This window comes from Leptonychotes weddellii, chromosome 3 (genome assembly GCF_054177405.1).
Source record: "Leptonychotes weddellii isolate Sample4059 chromosome 3, ASM5417740v2, whole genome shotgun sequence".
In the NCBI taxonomy this organism is placed as follows: Eukaryota; Metazoa; Chordata; class Mammalia; order Carnivora; family Phocidae; genus Leptonychotes; species Leptonychotes weddellii.
Genome location: NC_138371.1, coordinates 175,969,451 through 175,989,525, shown reverse-complemented (window position 1 = coordinate 175,989,525; position 20,075 = coordinate 175,969,451). Strand labels below are relative to the sequence as shown.

General features: G+C 46.7%; 1 protein-coding gene across 6 annotated transcripts in view; it reads right to left on the bottom strand.

Annotated features, from left to right (window-relative positions):
* The window catches only part of SLC9D1 (solute carrier family 9 member D1), a 46,709-nt gene that overhangs the window by 23,320 nt on the left and 3,314 nt on the right, over nucleotides 1-20,075 (bottom strand). For 4 of the 6 annotated variants that reach the window (XM_081815246.1, XM_081815247.1, XM_081815248.1 and 1 more), the window contains exons 2-7: nucleotides 15,831-16,354; nucleotides 13,298-13,477; nucleotides 11,606-11,797; nucleotides 10,428-10,556; nucleotides 6,886-6,978; nucleotides 2,406-2,592 (exon numbers count right to left, since the gene is read on the bottom strand). In XM_081815246.1, the coding sequence (XP_081671372.1) occupies nucleotides 2,406-2,592; nucleotides 6,886-6,978; nucleotides 10,428-10,556; nucleotides 11,606-11,797; nucleotides 13,298-13,477; nucleotides 15,831-16,274 (1,225 nt within the window). In that variant the 5' untranslated portion in view covers nucleotides 16,275-16,354. The remainder of the gene's footprint in view (nucleotides 1-2,405; nucleotides 2,593-6,885; nucleotides 6,979-10,427; nucleotides 10,557-11,605; nucleotides 11,798-13,297; nucleotides 13,478-15,830; nucleotides 16,355-20,075) is intronic. The other 2 variants (XM_081815251.1, XM_081815250.1) reach the window with 2 other exon arrangements.

The following is a 20,075-nucleotide window of genomic DNA, read 5'->3' as shown; positions in this document are numbered from 1 at the left end:
CGTGTGAAGAGGCAGGCCGTCACCCTTGGGCATGCACTGCTTCTGCTCTCGGGGTGCAGCTTTGAGGACACAGCTTTGCACAATTTCAAACTTTCCATAAATTATATCGGACGAGACGTCTTCTGTATTTTGTATTTCTTCTTCACGGCATAATGATTAATTCATTTTTACATCTGTAGTACTCCAGTAGATATGAAAACACCATAATTTAACTGCTCGTTGTATTACTAAAGACTCAGATTACTTAAAATTTTTTGCTATCAAAAATAATTGTTTTGGGGCGCCTGGGTAGCTCAGTCGGTTAAGCATCTTCCTTTGGCTCAGGTCATGATCCCAAGGGTCTTGGGATTGAGTCCGCGTCCTGATGGGGCTCCCCACTCAGCAAGCAGTCTGCTTCTCCCTCTGCTCCTCCCCCTGCTTGTGCTCCCTCTCGCTCAAGTAAAATCTTAAAAAAAATAATTGTTTTGAATATTCTTTCACATTTGAAGAGCTTTCTAGGACGTGTCTCTAGAAATGGAAAGTCTGCTTGTGGCAGTGCTCCCCAAAGTGACTGACCCAGCCCCCACTCCCACTGACAGCGCGTGAGAGCCCACAGTCCTGCCAACACAGGCACGCGGAGGAGACTCCAGGCCAGCACATGTGACGAGCAGCCCGCACCTGCCTTCCCCTAACCACTGCTGAGCCCCTCTTCATGGTTACTCATCACGCACATCTTCTCTTCCCTGAGTTCTCCACCAGGACGTTTTGCCTATTTTCCAACTGGGCTTCCTTTTGTTTTGATTGCTGTTAAAGTTCTTGATGCGTTCGAAGTATCTCCTCCTTGCACCTCTTATATACATAGCAAACGTCTTCTCCTAGTCTGCAGGTTCTAAAAAACGCTTTTTTTTTTTTAAGATTTTACTTATTTATTTAAGAGAGAGAGAGTAGGCACACAGAGGGAGAGAGAGGGAGAGGGAGAAGCAGACTCCCCACCAAGCAGGGAGCCTGATGCGGGGCTTGATCCCAGGACCCTGGGATCATGACCTGAGCCGAAGGCAGACGCTTAACAACTGAGCCACCCAGGTGCCCTAAAAAATGCCTTTTTAATAGAAGTTTTACAAGGTTCAATGTGTTCAGGTTTGTCAACATTTTTTTCTTTTGGATTCTGCATCTCGATTTCAGCGATTCTCTCTACCCTAAGGTCACAGGGTATTTCCCATATTTCTCTCCAGCAGGCTCTGAAGTTCTGCCCTTCACATTGAGGTGTTTAACCCACATTGAGCTGGTTTGTGTGTGTGGCTCAAGGGAGGACTCTGATTTTATTCATCCGCATGGACAACTAATTCCCACCCCCCAGCAGCCCCCAGGCTCCCATGCATGTGCGCACCTGGCTGCCCCTCCCCTTCTCCCCCATCCAGTCTGGACACGCCGAGCTGCCGAGCACAGGGATAGGAACTCAGGGCTTTGCCATCTGCTGCACAAGTCCCTCACTTCTAGTTATTCTTGGCTATTCTTGGCCTTTGCTCTTCAATAAACTGTAGGCTCAGTTTGCCAAGTTTCATGAAAAACCCTGCGAGATTTCTTTACTGGGATAGCTGGGAATTTATAAATTTGGGAGAAACAATGTCTTTATGTATTGAGTCTTTTCATCATGAACATGCTGTTACACAGGCTGTAACAGAGAAGCCTTATCAGAGAAGCCTGCCCCAGGGCTCTGGTTTTCCCTTTTCATGTTTCCCTCTCATTGCTGTGTTGGTGCAGGCAAATATCAGTGTGAGGTTACTACAACATTTCAACCCTGTTTTTTCCCTTTACAAAATAAAAACAAAGCAGTGAACATCACCATAATGAGTTCACATGATGTAAAAAATGGCAGGTGGTCGAAGCGCAGCTGTGCCCCGTGAGGCAGCCTGGAATGTTCTCCCCTAAGCTTCTGACGCAGTCGGGCTTCAACACGTCCAGTAACGATCAGAGGCCAGAGTCTCACGCACAGAGCTGAAGCTGGCGGTACCCAAGGGCTGAAGATGCCTTCGATTACCGTACGTTACAGGAGTATGTGAGTCTCCAGCCCCGGCCAGAGTTGGCGCCGTTCTGTTTCAGGCCGCAGGTCGGACGCACTCGGTGACCTCACATGAGCGCAGCGCTGACTCGGGTGCGGCACGCTCACCTCCTAAACCACCAATTTCCATTTTCCAACATGGATTCATTTCTTTTGAACGTGGTCCTCAAACTATCCTAAATTAATAAACATGTAAATACCACTTTCTTAGTCCAGTGGAGATTTGGAAAAGCTGAACACTATGACTGCTAAGAGGGCTCCAAGGACGGAGGCAGAGTTGTAATTTTTCCAGAAGGCCTTCGGAGTGAATTCAAGTCAATGACACACCTAATACTTCAACACATACATACAGCACATCACCACCTACCTTCTTTTTCACCCCGGGCACTGCCCACGAGGAATCTGGACACCAAGGGTGTGCTCGATAAGGACAAGCAGGTAGAAATAAAGACGCTCTGAGTGGGTCTGATCTGTAAAAGGTGTCCCCATAACAAGCCAAATGCGATCATTAACAGCGTCATATAACATGGTCCTTGTAAGGCTATCTTCCACACCTTCAAAAGAACACATTTGTTTACACACATTAGTGACGACATGCAGAGCACACACCGCCCGCTCATGGGCCTCCATCTCTCAGGAAGGCGCTCTGCCGTAAACACCCCATCAGCACAATACCCGAAGCCGTGATCTGAACACAGTAAAAACAGTGACCATTCCTGTCGGCTTCCTGAGTGCTCGGTGTTGCCACAGGGACTAAACACACGCCTCTCTCCGTGTATACATGTCCGTGCACATATAACCTAATCCTCACAACACGTCTCCACGGCGGACTTCCCCAGATGAAAACACGTGGTCCCATGGAAGCCAGCACGGCTCAATAATCAAATACCGATGAGGCACCTCAGTGTTTTCTTAGCGCTGTGTTAGAAGTGATGGAAAATGTGGAGGAAATCAGGTTTGATGCTAACTCTCCAGGGTTTTCAACTGTGTTGAAGAGACACAGTAATAAAGACTATCTGACATTTATACAAACAGGAATGGTATATACTGACAAAAGAAATCATCCTGACACTCATCCTATCCTACTGGAAAGCACCTGTTTCTTTTCTTCTCGCCCCACACCCTCTCAGGCAAAACCAGCTCCCACACCCAAGCCCTCTGGCAAGAACGTGGGGGGGCCCAGAGTGGGGGCAGGAGGGGCTCAGCGCAGAGGCTCTGAGGCCAACAACGCTCGAGGCCCCACAGGCTGGCCAGCCTCGTCAGCGTGTTAACACACCATTCACCTTTCGGGGCTCCGAAGGATGTGGCCTTTTCCTCCCCTGCTCTGCCTCTTGGTAAAAAGCTACCCTTCCCTCAAAATCACAGCACTGTCTTTGGGAATCAGGGCACCCAGGAGGCTCTTCGTAAGGCTGGGTTCTGATTCCTACCGTGGACCTCCCCACAGCCATAACTGGCTGCCAGGCTGCGTGTCCACCACAGAAGCTTCCAACTTCCCGAAGTGAATTACAAGAGCCTCCCAACACCGCCAAGTCCCAAGCCAAATGGCGGGAGACTCAGAGGCAACAGAACTGGGGGCTCAGCCCTGAGGGCAGAGCGGTCTCTTCTCTGCCACTCGGCTCTGGCCAACCCAGGCCCCGGTACTCCTTCCAGAGAAGCCAAGGTTCGGATTCCACACTCCTTACTTCCTGCCCCTGGCAGTGGCGATGGCCGTCATGGCTAATAGCCTCCCAACAGCTCTCCTTCTTCCTGTCACAGCCAGGACTGGTGGGAGGGCCCGGGCGCACCTGCAGAGCTAGCCACAGCTCCTGGGGAGGCGGCATGCTGGATTTTAAGATTTCCAATTTTTTTTTTTTAATGTTTTATTTATTTGAGAGAGACAGAGATAGTGAGAGAGAGCATGAGCAGGAAAGAAGGGGAGAAGCAGACTCCCTACTGAGCAGGGAGCCCGATGCGGGACTCAATCCCGGGACCTGATCATGACCTGAGCTGAAGGCAGACGCTTCACCGATTGAGCCACCCAGGCGCCCCAAGATTTCCAAGTTTTAGGTAGCCCCTCCTGTAAGCAGCTGGGGCATTCCTGCCCGTAAGGGAGCCCGGAGCTCGGAGCTCGGAGCTCAGGCCTGACCCTGTCACTGGCTGGCTGGCTGTGCACCTTGGGTAGGTAATGGTCTCTCTACTCTGCTTCCTCCATCTGTAGACAAAGGCCAGGCTAATGATTTCTGAGGTCGCTACCACACTTTGATGAGGAGGATGGGTATCTGTCAGCCCAAGAAGCACAGCGTGGAGGGGACGATGGTGGGAAATGTGGGCCACACAGAGCATCTGGACCACCCTGCACTCCCAGAAACACAGGCCCTCGGGCCACGCATATCAGAACCTGACTCAGCAAGGGCCCCAGGTAACTCCCCGAGCCAGGTCAGGGCAGGCCCCTCCCCGTGCGTCTGGACCACAGACGCATGCCCTTTCCAGCTCCATTTTCGCGTCTCTGTCCTAGGGCTTCTCTTCACAGCCCTACACGTCCTTCTGAAATCCCAGGGTGGAAGCCCCACAAGGCAGGATCACACACCTGTGCACACCACCTCACATTCCGCAGCCACCAGTGTCTGCAACAAGGGAACTGAGGGAACAAATAAGGAGAAAAAGGGGAGAAGACACAACTCCCACACAGACCTGGGGAGGTGTCACGATGAAAGCCGAGCCCACGGTGGGAAGGGAAACAGAACACAGCCAGGCAGGGACACAGCAACTCAGTGGGACGTGCAGTCAGGGGAGGAAGACTCAGCTTTCCTCAGCGCCAACAGCTAAGAAGTTCCCAGACCTCAGTGCTTGCAAGAGCTTCCAATCAGACCTTCCGGTGATTTCACAGGAGACCTAAGGGGATCTTCCACCAATTACTATTTCAAACCCGACCGAGTGGTTTCCCACCAGGACGGGGCACACGGCTGACCCGAGACTGTGCTGGCTACTTCCAGCTGCTCTGGAGCTGAGCCCGAGACTTACGCTGGGGAACAGGAAAGGAGAACAAACGTGTCACTTGGCAGTGCCACTTACTAGGCAGAGATGAATCTGCAAGCCCACCACGGGGGGCTGACAAGCGAGGATCCATGCCAGAGCGGTCCCAGCTCAACCGAGACAAGGTCACTACATAGGGGATGGGCCCCCGTTCAAGCGTCCTCCCACTTCTCAGACCACCTCACACGACCTGAAACCGAACTGCGCACACACGTTCACCCTCCTGTGGGTGCACGGCCCAGCGCAGAGGTAAACGGCTGCCAGTGGAAAGCCCAGAGCACTCCAAAAGCAGCACCACGCTGACAAGGGCGTGCGGTTTCATACTGTTTAAAACTATGTTCATGTGCTGCTAAATAATATTCTCACTTAACACTGAATACTACCATGGTGAAAAACAGAAATTATGAAAATGCAGAGCCAGAACAAACTTTAATCTTTCAACCCCCTGTGTAGATGACACTGATGTCCAAGGCGTGAGGCACTCCGTTGAGACCGTCAGGCCAGTCAATGCACAGCCAGAACTCTGCCCCTCTCTGTCCCAAACCACAAGGGAACTGAGCTGTTTGCTGTCAACTGCACTCAACTAAACACACATGAGACCCCGGAGGAGCCCGCGCTGAGCACGAAGCGGGGACAGCCTCGAGGAGGACCTTCCTGCCCACAGGCCCCTGGCTCCTTGCAGACCCTGCCGGTCCCCGCCAGGCCCCCTCAGCACGGCGAACAGAGGAGCGGGGCAGTGTCCTTTCAACTCTGGATCTGAGAAGTCACGTACGGGGGTTAAGCCAGAAGCACACAGAAGGGTATGAAATACCTGGAGGAAACACTAAAGTGATTCAGAATGAGAAGGCGTATCTTGAGAAGCACATTAAAGGAAGTGACAGTGATCAGCAGACGGACAAATGGAGCTTTCCCCAGAAAGAAACAGCAAAGAAACGAGAGGTCAGAGAGGAACAGGATGAACCAAGGCTGACACTCCAATGCACTTTTGTCACCGCACAGCTCTCGACACCTCTCCCAGCACACACGCCGCACCCGGCTGCTCCTCGTCTGTCATAGAAACGCCATGATGCGGAGCGAACACCTCTTGTGGGTTCATTTTTTTCAAAAACTTGTGCTGCAGTCTTTCCCTTGGGCTGAGAGCTGGCATTCGCACTGGCAGGTTAAGGCTTGTCAGTCACCCTGCTGGGCTGCTCTGCTGCCCAAGCGGCCTGCGCGGCCGGGCCTGGGGGCCTGGGGCACTGCAGTCGCCCGCCCTGCCCTTCTGTCCCCTGGCTGCTTTCCTCCTCTGTGAGGGAGGCGCTTCTCATTAGCTCCCTTCCGACTCCCTCGCTCTCCGCTCCGGCCCTCAGCGCTCAGAGCGAGCGCGCTTCCTGGATTTCACCGTTTCCGCACGCGCGGCCCCAACTGCGACCGGCCTTCCAGGGACTGGCACTTTACAGGGACAGAACGACAGAATCACAGTTTGCCACTTGTTTAGGAATTAAAGACCTTTTTCCAGGGTAACACACTGAACATCTGATCCTTGTGACAGTTCAGCCTCGAGCAGTGTTGGACCTTCTTGGAGGGACCTCATTATGAAGTCTCAAACACGTCACTTCTCAGACCCTTTTTGGAAATCAGCCACATGAAAGCTCATTTTATTTATGCATTGAATTTTCACCTTTTCCAGCATTTTTTATCTTTCAGAATTTACGTTCCAAAAATAATATCAAACTAAAACCTATTCTAAAATGTTTAATTTGATAGTCCAATCATAGACACACACTGAAAGTAAACAAACTGAATCCATACGATGATAAATTGGAGGCAACAACACCGCTTGGTGAAGCCCTTACCTTTCTCAGCCTTTCTGGGGAGAACTCCAGGCCAACGAGGAACAGAGTAAAGAACACACCGACCTCTCCCAAGGTCTCCACCTGCACAACAGACTGCAAACACAATTGGAAAACCACACAATTCAATGTATTTCCCCTCTGAAGTATACTTCATAGAACAATCTTATACTAACATACTCAGTGGGACCACCCCAAAAAAGCACAGTGTTTTTTTTTAAACTAACTCTTTGAATGTCCTCTGTATCTGAGATAACTTGAACTTCCTGATTGTACTGTTTTCCTTTTTCTTGATTAGCTGAAGGACTCTGGGTCTTTTTTCCTAAGAACTAGCTCATGAAGTCACCTGTTTTCAGTTTCAGCAGCTGCCGCTACTCTTCATTTCTGCCTGCCTTCACTTTCTCTGGAGGATGGCGCAGCACCGAACCTGAGTGGGGCGTCTGAACCCCGAGGGCCCACTCTCCCGAGGGTCTGCGCACGACTACGTGTACCCGCTTTCCCCTGGGTGCCACAGCTGGCCACATCCCACAGGTTTTGAGACACTGTGTTCTTGTGTTCCCTGTTTGTTCTGGTTCTTCGTTTGCTGTTTACTTCCTCTGCCATCATGCGATAGTAGAGAATGCTTTCCACGCTGTTCTATTTGGTACCACCTACGTTATTTACACTGTGGTTTCCAGTGCAGCCGTGAACTGCACGTCTGAAAGTAAAGCACAGGCCTCCACATGTCCACGCCTGCCCTGACCTGCTGCACACGGACACTCACGCAGCCTGCCAGCCGCCGACAAGACAGGCCCTGCCCTCTTCTTCACTGCCATCTCCCTCCATTCACTTCAACCTTTCTTACCCATCTCATTTTCACTGAATCTTGCTTACTGTACATTTTTCCTGATTCCATCTGCAAACCTGTATCTTTTTTTTTTTTTAAGATTTTATTTATTTATTTGAGAGAGAGAGAATGAGAGAGAGAGAGCACATGAGAGGGGGGAAGGTCAGAGGGAGAAGCAGACTCCCTGCCGAGCAGGGAGCCCCGATGCGGGACTTGATCCAGGGACTCCAGGATCATGACCTGAGCCGAAGGCAGTCGCTTAACCAACTGAGCCACCCAGGCGCCCAAACCTGTATCTTTCAACAGGGAAGTTTATTCCACTTCTACTCACTGTGACAACGCATTTCTGCTCTTACTCCTTTGTCTCCTGGCTTTTACGTTTCCTCACTGCCTTTACTTCTCTTCCCTTTTTAAAACGAAGCTGTAACCTATGACTTCAAAGTAACATGCTTAAACCTGTTCTTCTCAACTTAATGAACACAAGCCTATCAACTTCCTACTAGGAAAAGATAAATATTTGGCACCATCACACTTCCTCCGTGAACCACCTCCCACTTCTGGCTGGTGTGCCCTAGGGTTTTCACCTTGGTCTACCGTAATTACATTATTTTCCAAGGTATAGCAGGTTTGTTAGGAATTGTAATATTTGTAGCTTCCAATTGTATTTATTACCTTACTCAGCCTTTACTTATTATTATTCAGCCTTCTTTTTTTTTTTTTTTAAATCTTATTTATTTATTTGATAGAGAGAGAGACAGCGAGAGAGGGAACACAAGCAAGGGGAGTGGGAGAGGGAGAAGCAGGCTTCCCGCTGAGCAGGGAGCCCGATGTGGGACTCGATCCCAGGATCCTGGGATCATGACCTGAGCCGAAGGCAGACACTTAACGACTGAGCCACCCAGGCGCCCCTATTCAGCCTTAATTTTTTTTTTTAAGATTTTATTTATTTATTTGACAGAGAGAGAGACAGTGAGAGAGGGAACACAAGCAGGGGGAGTGGGAGAGGGAGAAGCAGGCTTCCCGCCGAGCAGGGAGCCTGATGTGGGGCTTGATCCCAGGACCCTGGAATCATGACCTGAGCCAAAGGCAGACGCTTAACGACTGAGCCACCCAGGCGCCCCCAGCCTTAATTCTCATAAGCAGCCTTGCTGTGAATAAAAAAATAAAAGAGGAAAATACATTTGTATTTGCTATCATTTGTAAATACTCTGGAAAGGGAGGGATGGAACAAGGGCAAGAAGAGATTTTTCATCTACAACTTAAAAATTATTTTTTTTTACCCACGCCATTTTGTTCTCAATCACATGGAGATTATCTATTCAGAAAATTGCATTAAAACCATTCTTCCCAGGGCGCCTGGGTGGCTCAGTTGGTTAAGCGACTGCCTTCGGCTCAGGTCATGATCCTGGAGTCCCTGGATCGAGTCCCGCATCGGGCTCCCTGCTCAGCAGGGAGCCTGCTTCTGCCTCTGACCCTCCCCCCTCTCATGTGCTCTCTCTCTCTCATTCTCTCTGTCTCAAATAAATAAATTAAAAAAATCTTTAAAAAAAAAAAAAACAGACCATTCTTCCCAGCGGCGCCTCGGTGGTTCGGTCGGTTGAGTGTCCAACTCTTGGTTTTGGCTCAGGTCATGATCTCAGGCTTAGGATCTCAGAGATCAGGCTCTGCGCTCAGTGAGGAGTCAGCTTCTCTCCCTCTGCGGTGCCCTCTCTCTCTAATAAATAAATCTTTAAAAAAAAACAAAAACAAAAACCATTCTTCCCAGAGGTCACCCTGCCAAGTTGAGCCCAGCCCACAAGAGCACCTGCCATGAAGGTCCTGGGCTTTGAGCCCGAGCACAACCTTCCCCGCCCCCTCAGCCAATCAGACCCACTGTTAAGATTGCTTCGGGATAAGAACTTTTTTCACACCTTCTTCTGTGACCCGGTCTGGAGAAGCTGCAGCCGTCCTTCTGCCTGGCAAGGCGTCTCAGTTCGCTGTATGGGCGAGGCTGCAAGCGGAGCGCCCACACCTCTCCCTGTCTGCCTGCCCCTCTTCTACCCAGCTAGAAAGGCCAGGGACAGTCTGAGGACTCTGCTGCTTGTTTCTCACTGCTCTGTACTACTCCTTCTGTGTGGGACTCATGATGCTCATTCTTGGCATTCTCTTTTCATTTTGTCTGAATTGTGCGTATTTAGACAACACATTTTGGAGCCCACAAAAGCTTGGGAACTCTTCCTTACTGCCAAAAAGTGCCATCGACACAGGACGAAGCTCACTTCAATCTGTCCAGCCAACAGCCTCTAGTAACAGCAGCCTCAGCACTGTCTCCTGGGGTTTTCACAATACCCCACATTTAGGCTTCATAATTCCTCACTACTTTACCAGCTTTAAAATATGTTACAAATTTCTGGATTATACATTGAATCCAGCATTGTGAGTTGCTTTCAGTGTCTGAATAATATAGTTCATCCTATTACTGGAAAAAGAATTTCTAAAACTAATAAAATTTAAAGACATGAACAGGATTTTTTCTCTAGTCAAGTCATCCATTCACTAATGAACAAAATTACTTCCTTATGGTTTAGAAATTTCTTATGAAACTTTATAGGGCATCTTCTTTGATATGGTTTGTAAGAAACTTACCTTAATTCAAGTTCAAACTTCAAAACTCTTTAGTCTTGGTGTTTCTTTAGTATTCTGTTAAACAGATACTAGAACAGTTCAATTTCGCTCTTACCTTAATACTGTTTAGTCCTGAAGGCCCCAGAAGTACTCCACAGATGATATAACCAAACATCGTAGGCAACCCTATTGTTGTGCACAGCCAGCCACAAGGTAAAGACAGCATTCCTATGGTAACAATGTCCTGGAGCAGAATAAACAAAAAAGAGACATAAACACTCAAGATAATAGTTGGCAAGACAAGGAGACAGGGCTGGTTAGCAGAGAAAGCAGATGTTCTACAGCCCCGGCCCCTCCCAGTTTCCATTCTGGTCATAATGAAGGCAGGCAGTACCGGGACTGACCTTCCTGGTTTGAGTTTCTCGGCACAGGAGTCAGCCGCGCCCAGCACTCCTTCCTCCCAGCCTGTGCTGCCATCCTCTTTAAGAAAAGCACAAATTCCGGCTTCCAGGACTAGGCTAGAGACCTGACAGTGTGTCTCGACCCCGCTATCCTTCCCTGAGCAGGCTGCCCGGGTCACTCCTGTACCTGCTGCCCACTCTGGTCCCAACCCAAGCCGTGATCTCCACCCATAACACTGTCAACTACAAATCTTTACTAGACTGGCTTCCTCAGAGGGCACAGATGTGCGTCTAGCTCAGTCTGGAACACCAGTCACCTCTGGAGGAGCCGCGTCTCATCCCGCACCCACGGCTACACAGAGCCACATGCAACACCTGAGCCAAAGCCTCTCTGCTTCATCCGATGTTCCATTTCAGTGACAGAGCCTGAGCCTGTCAGAGTAGCTCCCGACTTCAAAAAGACTTTCAAATTCTCACAAGCAAAATTAATACTCATTTTAAATATTAAAATGCCTTATTCCCGGGACGCCTGGGTGGCTCAGTTGGTTAAGCGTCTGCCTTCAGGTCAGGTCATGATCCCAGGGTCCTGGGATCGAGCCTCACATCGGGCTCTCTGCTCAGTGGGAAGCCTGCTTCTCCCTCTGCCTCTGTCTCTCATGAATAAATAAATAAAATTTTTAAAAAAATGCCTTATTCCCTTATTCTTTTGGGAAAAAATTAAAGATCAGGAGAAAATGTTTCAAGTCACAGAACACTGGTAGAATCTCTGTTAGGAGGAAGGTCGCGCACCCTATTATGATGCTCAGGAAGTAAAGCTCGATCTCACTTGACATGTATACAAGGGAATGGGAAAGAGGGAGTGGGGATTTTGAGAGCTGAGCAGACAGACCACCTTTAGGAAGTGGTGATCTGCGCGCGGAATCGTGGCATCTCGAGGCTTGGTCAAGATGTATCGGTTGTTCTGGGAATCGATGAGCATGCTAAGACCCAAATCATCTTCCACTTCCCGCTTCGTAAGGTTTTGCTTGGAATTGGCCTCTTCTTCTTCTACTCTGAGAACTGCCTCAAAATTGACCCCTTTCACCTGTAGGAAGAACCAATATTGTGTAATTAAAAACAAGGAGACGTTCTCAAGTTCAATTTTTAGAGCATAATTCTATAGAGAAGTGACAGGAATGTTTCTAGTATTCTGTCATATGAGATAAAAGATCGATAAATGCTCATTAACATCAATTAGGAAAATTGTTTCAAATAAAAAAGTGATTTAAGGGTGGAAGTGTTTAGGGTTTCTATTACTTCCAAACACCTGCTCTACTTGACTCAGGGTACAACCTGTAACAAGAAATACATATTTGGTCTTCACCCCCCTTCTTGGCTGACAGCTCCCACAACCCGTGTAATTTCCTATGTGTAAGGAGCACCTTATGAGCCCTTTGCAACTTCCCCTGAGTTCACAGCAGTGAGGGGATTTTTAGAAAGCCACTGGCTACCCACGGGATGGGGCTGGCCACCCAAGGAACCGACCATGTGACCTCCAGGAGGAGGGGGGCTAGAGGCTGAGTTCATCACCAGCCTACACAAGGCAGCTTCCATTAAACCCTTGAAGTATGGGGTTCGGAGAGCCTCCAGGTTGCTCAGCACATGGAGGTGCTCAGCTGGGAGGGAAGGAAACAGGCCCGAGAGCAGGGATGCTGTGGCCACACGCTTTCACCCCTCTTCCAGCTGGCTGTTTCTGAGCTGTATCCGTCACAATGTCCTGGTAACCTAGCAAATAAACTATCTCCTTGTGTTCTGGGAGCCCAAGGAGGGGGGTGTGGGATCCTCCAAGGTGAAAACTTGGAACCCGTGACTGGCATCTGAAATGGAGGGCCGTGTTGGGCTGCGCCCTTGTCTGCAGGGTCCGCACTGACCCACGGTGCCGGGGGCAGAAGTGAACTCCAGGATTACGTGGCAGGGAAAGCCCGATGGCCTGACACAGAAGTGCTCGGTGAGCAGTGCATAAAGGGCACATTCTTTCAAAAAGACACTCATGCGTCCTCCTCCCCTGCCAGGGTCCGCGACGTCAGAGAGCAGCCTGCTTGGCGCTCATCCGCCCCGAGCTGTGTTCCCATTTGCTTTTATTACCGCATGCTTTTCTGAGTTCTTTTTAGGACTCACTATCAGTTTTTGGCATTGATCTCATTTTCCCCAGAGAATCCTGAACATGTCACAGCAAGTGAGAGGTCTGAAAGCCTGCCAAGGATATGATTCCTATAAGGACTTTGTGGCTCCCCTGAGTAGACCAGCACTGAAACCCGCCTGTCCCAGGGCAAGCTTTCTTGAGACCAGAGTCCCAGTCCCCCTGAAGGCAAAAGTGGGACAGAGACGAGCCACCGGTGGGGCAGTGACAAAAACATACGGCAAAGTAAAGGGCATCTAGTGTACCTTGGCATAACCAAACCAGAGCACTTTCTGAGACACAGGTGTTTTGGTTCTGTCTTCATTTTCAATCCACACTAGAAACAGACATGCCAACAAATTCAATGACACATCCTCTCTGTAAGCAGCCCAAGCAAAGAGGAAATTGTCCTGGAATGCTACTTACTGATTTATTGTCATCAAAAGCATGTTCTTCTATTTCTTCCTCTAGACGATCGGCTGCCTTTCTCACATCTTCAAGAATTTCATCAAGTATGGATAAACTTTTGTTTTGATGCTGCATATTTTTGAGAGCTTCAACTTGATGTTTTTCTGCTGCCAGAAGTTCCACATATTCTGTCTCTTCCTGTTCATTGGTGAGAAATGAAATGTGGGGTTTATTAAGAAATGGGCCAGGCTAGGACTTCCTTCAGGTGCCTGGTCTGGCCACACCAACGAACATGCTCTCGTTGTCAAATATGTTCATAATCATGTAAATCTGGCTCGGGTCAACGACAGAAGGTCAAGTATCCTAGATCACTCAAGCATAATGGAGCTTAGCAAAATGTTTAGGGAAAGCTATTTGTATGTACACATCAACAAACGTGATATACGACTGTCAGTAAATTCTGAAGGTCACCTATTCATACAAAACCACTCACTGAACAGATTATAGTCCAGACATCATGCCTACTACATATGGACGTTCAGCTGTACTCTAAAAACACCTGTGATACTTGATCATTGAGCTAAAAATTTCTAAGCAGGATACACAAAAATTCCAAGTTACAAAGGAGAAATTGTTCCAGAAGAAACTGACAGCATTACCTGGGAAACTGATGGATGGTACCAACAATACAGGTATTTTAGACAATCATATTTAAGCTCAAGCTATCAATCAGATCAGCATCCTTACTATTAAGATACGTAGTCATACTTTAAAGGGGTGGGGCACAGCTGGAACAGGGAAGCAGCAGGACAGTGCCAAGGACAAGCATGGCTGTTTGACAGACCCTAACTCAACATCAACCAACAACTCTAACACACACACACACACACACACACACACACACACAGCTACCGATACCTGGACTGTCTCACATGTGGGGCACAAACCATGTGTAGAAGGCATGTGTAGTTGGGTCAATATGGCTCAAACTCATGTTAGTTCTCTATTTTATAGTAAAACCACTCAAATCAATACCACTACGTGCCTATCTTTAAAACCAAGGAGTTTTAATGTCTCAGCTGTCCAAAGGATCTGGTAAGGCAGTAACATCTGTTCAGATGAGAGCATCAAGGTCTATTTCCAACATACAATCACACACACTAAACAGACACGCTACTGAATCAAGGTGGCCGAAAACCCTGACTCAGCCATCTACTCCATACCGTGTTTCTACCAAATACACCATACTTCGGTAAAGAAAGTTTAATAAGTCTGTACCCTCTCTACTTTTTAAACTGTGTGATAATACCATAACCTTTGTAAGAAGATGAAATATTTCATATACCAACGGCCCCTGACTTAACGATGGCTGGACTTAAAACTTTCTGACTTCACGATGGTGTGAAAGTGATACACACTCAGCAGAAACGACACTTGGAATTTTGAAGTGATCTTTTCCTGGGCTAGCCATAGGCAAAGAGGTCCTCTCGTGATGCTGGGCAGTGGCATGGGACCACCGCTCCCAATCAGCCAGCGATCACATGGTAAACAATGGACACAATGACAAGCATTCTGTTTTCACTTTCAGTACAGAATTCAATACATTACATGAGATATTCAGCGCTTTATTATAAAATAGGCTTCATGTTAGATAATATTGCCCAACGGTGGGCTAACGTAAGTGTCCTAAGCACGTTTAAGGTAAACCAGGTTAAGCTATGGTGTTGGGCAGGTTAGGTACATTAAATGTATTTCTGACTTGCTGTACTTTCAACTTACTGGGACAAAACCCCATCATAAGTCAAGGAAGATCAGTATTTAAAGTGCCTGGCACAGGGGCACCTGGGTGGCTCAGTCGTTAAGCGTCTGCCTTCGGCTCAGGTCATGATCCCAGGGTCCTGGGATCGAGCCCCGTGCCGGGCTTCCTGCTCGGCGGGAGGCCTGCTTCTCCCTCTCTCACTCCCCTTGCTTGTGTTCCCTCTCTCGCTGTGTCTCTCTCTGTCAAATAAATAAAATCTTTAAAAAAAAAATAAAATGCCTGGCAAATAATAAATGGCATAAATGATGGCTTAAAAAAAATCATATAAATATCACATCTGATACAGTAATAGTTTCATCTCACCATTTTAAAAATACACTTCATCAAAATCCTTATTTCAAATGTATATATTTAAAACTAATTTTAGCATTTTTATTTTCAGTGGATGCATATTAAAGGCAGCCAACCTTCACACTAAGAATTGTTGTCAGAAACTCAAAACGTTGATTGCGGTTACAAATATATTTACTTCCCCGTCAGTTTACTGGGATAACTTGAGTCACTATTTTACTTACCTGGGGATTTCCACAACCGAGAAAAGCATTAGAACAAGCCCTAGAAGCCGTAAACTGGAGCTATGCCACGATGTCATGCACAAGGAAGGGACACTCTCTGTACGTGTTTTGCTGTGAACAGGTGCCTGGCGGTCCACAGCTGCTTCAGCACAGCGCCCACCGCCCTCTCCCCGGACTCCGTGGCCCTGCTCTCTGGCTCAGAGCGGGCTGAACTCACCTTTATCGCAGCCTCTCTCAGGGCCTCCAGACGCTGCCTACTGCTTTCCTTCATGTTCACAACATCTCTGTAGTCTCCCTGCAGGGCTCTCTGGAGGCCATAGATCGCCTGGAACACTGAGTTTTCACTTTCATTCAGCTCTTTTTGGAAAATTTCAAATGTGTGCACCTGAAATAGTTTCTCTTCATCTGACAGGCTAACGTCTTTTTCTACTGCTCTGATTGCACTTTTCAGTTTGTTAAGAACCACAGTCTTTTGGCGAAGCAGCCCAGAGAGCTTTCTGCAACTATCGAGGACCCACTGCTTCCTCTGAGTGATGGCTGCCCCTCTGCCTCGGTGTAACTTTATGGCATGTTTTGCTACCTCTTCATGTTCCGCAGCATCGGCTATCAAACGAAGCAGTGGAAGCAACATCCAGAAGTAATTTTTTTCCAATACCTTCATGATCCAATTTTAGAGGACAGGGCAACGCTGTCCAAAGGCTTCTGCTAAGGTGAGCTTGCATTTTAGATACACATTTTCAGCTGAAAAAGAGATTTACTGTCACATGTAGCTGAACAATGATTCATTACTATTGAGATCAGACTTAAAAGTATTAAATAATTACATCCAGAAAACTATTACTTTTTTGAAGATGTTATTTTTCCTAGATAAACATTAATATCTGAGCTCTTATACCTGGATTTAAATAAAATACTGAATATTAAAGTATAGGGCCTGGTAAAGAATTGAGACTAAAGGTTATATCGAATTTAAAGGCAATTTTTTTTTTTTTAAAGAAAACTTAGCCTCATATACCTATTAAATCTACTGTGTGCAAAAGACAAAAACCATTCAACTTAAAGGCCAGAAAATACCATCGACTTCTGCTATCTCAGATCAGTGACTCACCTGGAGGAAACATGCTCCACATCATTTCTAAATGAAACCGTTTGAGCTACTATTAGCTTACATATTGTTTTCTTTCCAAAATCATTAGGCATTTTGCAAAATTTCCAAAGTCACAGATGTCAAACACAGAAAAAGAAAATCACAAAACACAATCACACCTGGATCGATAGGGCTTTATTAAATGTTCAAACATTTTCTATCACCCAAATTTAGGCTCCTTCTCTCCCTCTCCTTAGGAAGCACCCAGACACTGTGTGGGAATTTATCCTGGCAAGTGAAGCACAGACAGGACCCTGACCATGACGGGCCGAAGGTTTCATTGAAGGTTGTGCTTCAGGCAGCAGTGTGTGCTGCAGCTGCGGAGTCCCGATCACACCAGGAGGGCAGGGCTGTGTCCTCCAGAGGAGTGATCAAGGAACAGGTACAAGCTGTGTCAGCAAGGTCACCAAGAAGGAACCACCTCAGAGGTAGAAAAACGGAGAACAAAGAAGGAGAAATAACAAACAAAAGACAGGCCAAGCAAGCTATGCCCTGAAAAATAACCACTGAACCTGGCAACTAGATCACTGGGCACAAGTACTTATGTCAAAAAAGAAAACAAAACAAATCTGCCATTTGCACAAGACTTGCAGTTTAAAGAAAACAAAATATTACTACAAACGAATCATCAGTAGCAGCATCCCATGGATTACCACATCAAATGTACCAATTATCTCCCCTTCCTGAGGATCTGTTTACTCAAACAAGTATCTGTACCTCAGTTTCACTAGTAATCCCAATTCTCACAAGTTTAAGCTGGTTTCCCAGGCAAAACAGGTCAGATGCAGCAAAAACAAGACTGTGACATTTCTAGAGATAAAATTCTGACCAGACTAAGAAATGACAGCCAAGAGAAAGTGGAGACAAAGCAGAGCTTCTGAAAAAACAGCAAAAGAACTCTGCAAAGACTAGCCGCCTGGGGGTCTGGTGAGGGCTGAACCGAAAATACCACTACTGAAGGACAGGAGGGATACCTACCAATCCAAACTCACCAGGAAAAAATTATATTCTGACTCAATATTCTGGTTAGAAAGTCAGGAAACTGCTCAATTTCAATACATTTCTGAATCCTTCAGCTCCTGATGTCACACAGAGAATTCACGTACCTACAATAGTTCACTTTTTTCCCAACAAGGTAGGATACATGAGAACATGCTGTCTAAATTACCCAACTTTATGTTACAGTTTTAATGTAACTTTAAGTAAATGTTACCACCTTAAAAATAAATAAATGATTTTTTTAAAAAAGATTTTATTTATTTATTTGACAGAGAGAGACACAGCGAGGGAGGGAACACAAGCAGGGGGAGTGGGAGAGGGAGAAGCAGGCTTCCCGCTGAGCAGGGAGCCCGATGCAGGGCTCGATCCCAGGATCCCGGGATCATGACCCGAGCCGGAAGGCAGATGCTTAACGACTGAGCCACCCAGGCGCCCAAAAATAAATAAATGATTACCTAATCATGGTAATGCCTAGCAACATAGTTAATCTGTCATTTTAATGACACATTTTATTGCTAAGCTTCTATTGTTCCAGGGGACAGAACAAATTCAATCACTACTTCAGAAGTGCATGCTTTTTTAGTATTTTTCAGAACCAAGATAGAAATTTCTGAAGCTTTGTCAATGTTTCCCATTTTCCCTAAAAGATCTCAAAAAGTGATTCTTTTATGGATTTCAAACTTCAGACAAATAACCTGCCACACAGTTTGTGAACAACATGCCTCCATTCATCTCTGGTTCCTTCCCCAAACAAGTTCCTGAAATTAAATACTTAAAACTCTACCCCACGACACATGAGGGACTATTAATTTTTATGAAAAATCATTGAGAATTTAGTTGTGGTCATATAATATTTCCACCCAAACAAGTTTATATCATGAACATGAAACTGAAATTATTTATAGACTCTGAAAATATGAATCACTCCTTCTTCATAAATTCAATTCCATCTTACCTTCAAACTTGGCTACCAAATCCTATGGACTACTAAATTGTAGCATGCTTTTTCTTGAGTAAATAATAAACATTTTTAGCTGCAGTGTTTTGTTATTATTACCTTCAATTATAAAAAACACACTTTGGATTTACTGTGTTTTTATAATGAATTCCTAGAATTTCTATATCTTTTTTTTTAAGATTGTATTTATTTGAGAGAGAGAGAAAGATAGAGAGCGTGCACACGCACATGAGCCGGGGGAAGAGGGAGAGGGAGAGGCAGGCTCTCTGCTGAGCAGGGAGCCTGATGTGGGACTTGATACCATGACCCTGAGATCATGACCTGAGCCAAAGGCAGATGCTTCACCAACTCAGGCACCCAGGCACCTCCAGAATTTCTATATCTTGATTCACTGATCCAACCTCAGTGGATCTCAAGGGTGCGTGAGGACAGCCTATCACACAGGGCCCATGACTCCTTTTACACAGTACTGTGGAATGACAAACCGTGGAGGGGGAGAGCGGATAGGGGCTCTCAGGGGTCAGGGAAGGGGGAGGAGGTACTCTATGGATGGAAATGGTCTGTGTCTTGACAGCGCCGGTGGCCCCAGGAATCCACACATGACAGAATCGCACAGATCTGAACACACACACACACACGTACGTGCAGTGGGTGGACTGGATTGATGCAGTCTTCTGCTTATACCATATGTTTTGTCAGGAGTTATCACTGGGGAAATCTGGGTGAAGAATCTGTGGGATTTCTCTGTATTAGTTCTTATAACTATATATGAGTCTGTAATTATCTCAAAAGAAAGTTTTAAAAATTCAATATAAAGGCTTACTGTTTCCCGCTAAGCCCTTGTTTTGTGTAATGATCATCATTTATGTTGCAGAACAAGGAAAATATACCCGACATTTTTTTAATATTTTATTTATTTATTTATTTTTAAAGATTTATTTATTTATTTGAGAGAGCAAGAATGAGAGAGAGTACATGAGAGGGGGGAGGGTCAGAGAGAGAAGCAGGCTCCTCGCTGAGCAGGGAGCCCAATGCGGGACTCGATCCCGGGACTCCAGGATCATGACCTGAGCCGAAGGCAGTTGCTTAACCAACTGAGCCACCCAGGCGCCCTTTTTTTATATTTTAAACTAGGAAATGCCCTAAACCAGAGCCAAAGGTTTTCAAGATGTCTCTGCTACAGTAAAACACAAGGTTACTTTTCATTTAGAGCAACAGCAAAATCAGTACTTTGAACACAACCCACCCCCAAAGGTTTCATTTACACATTTCCAACATTAATTAAAACATATATCCACAGCTTTGCCAAATTTCTTCTAATGGGTGCTGCTTGCTTGATAAATGCAGAACACGATTCG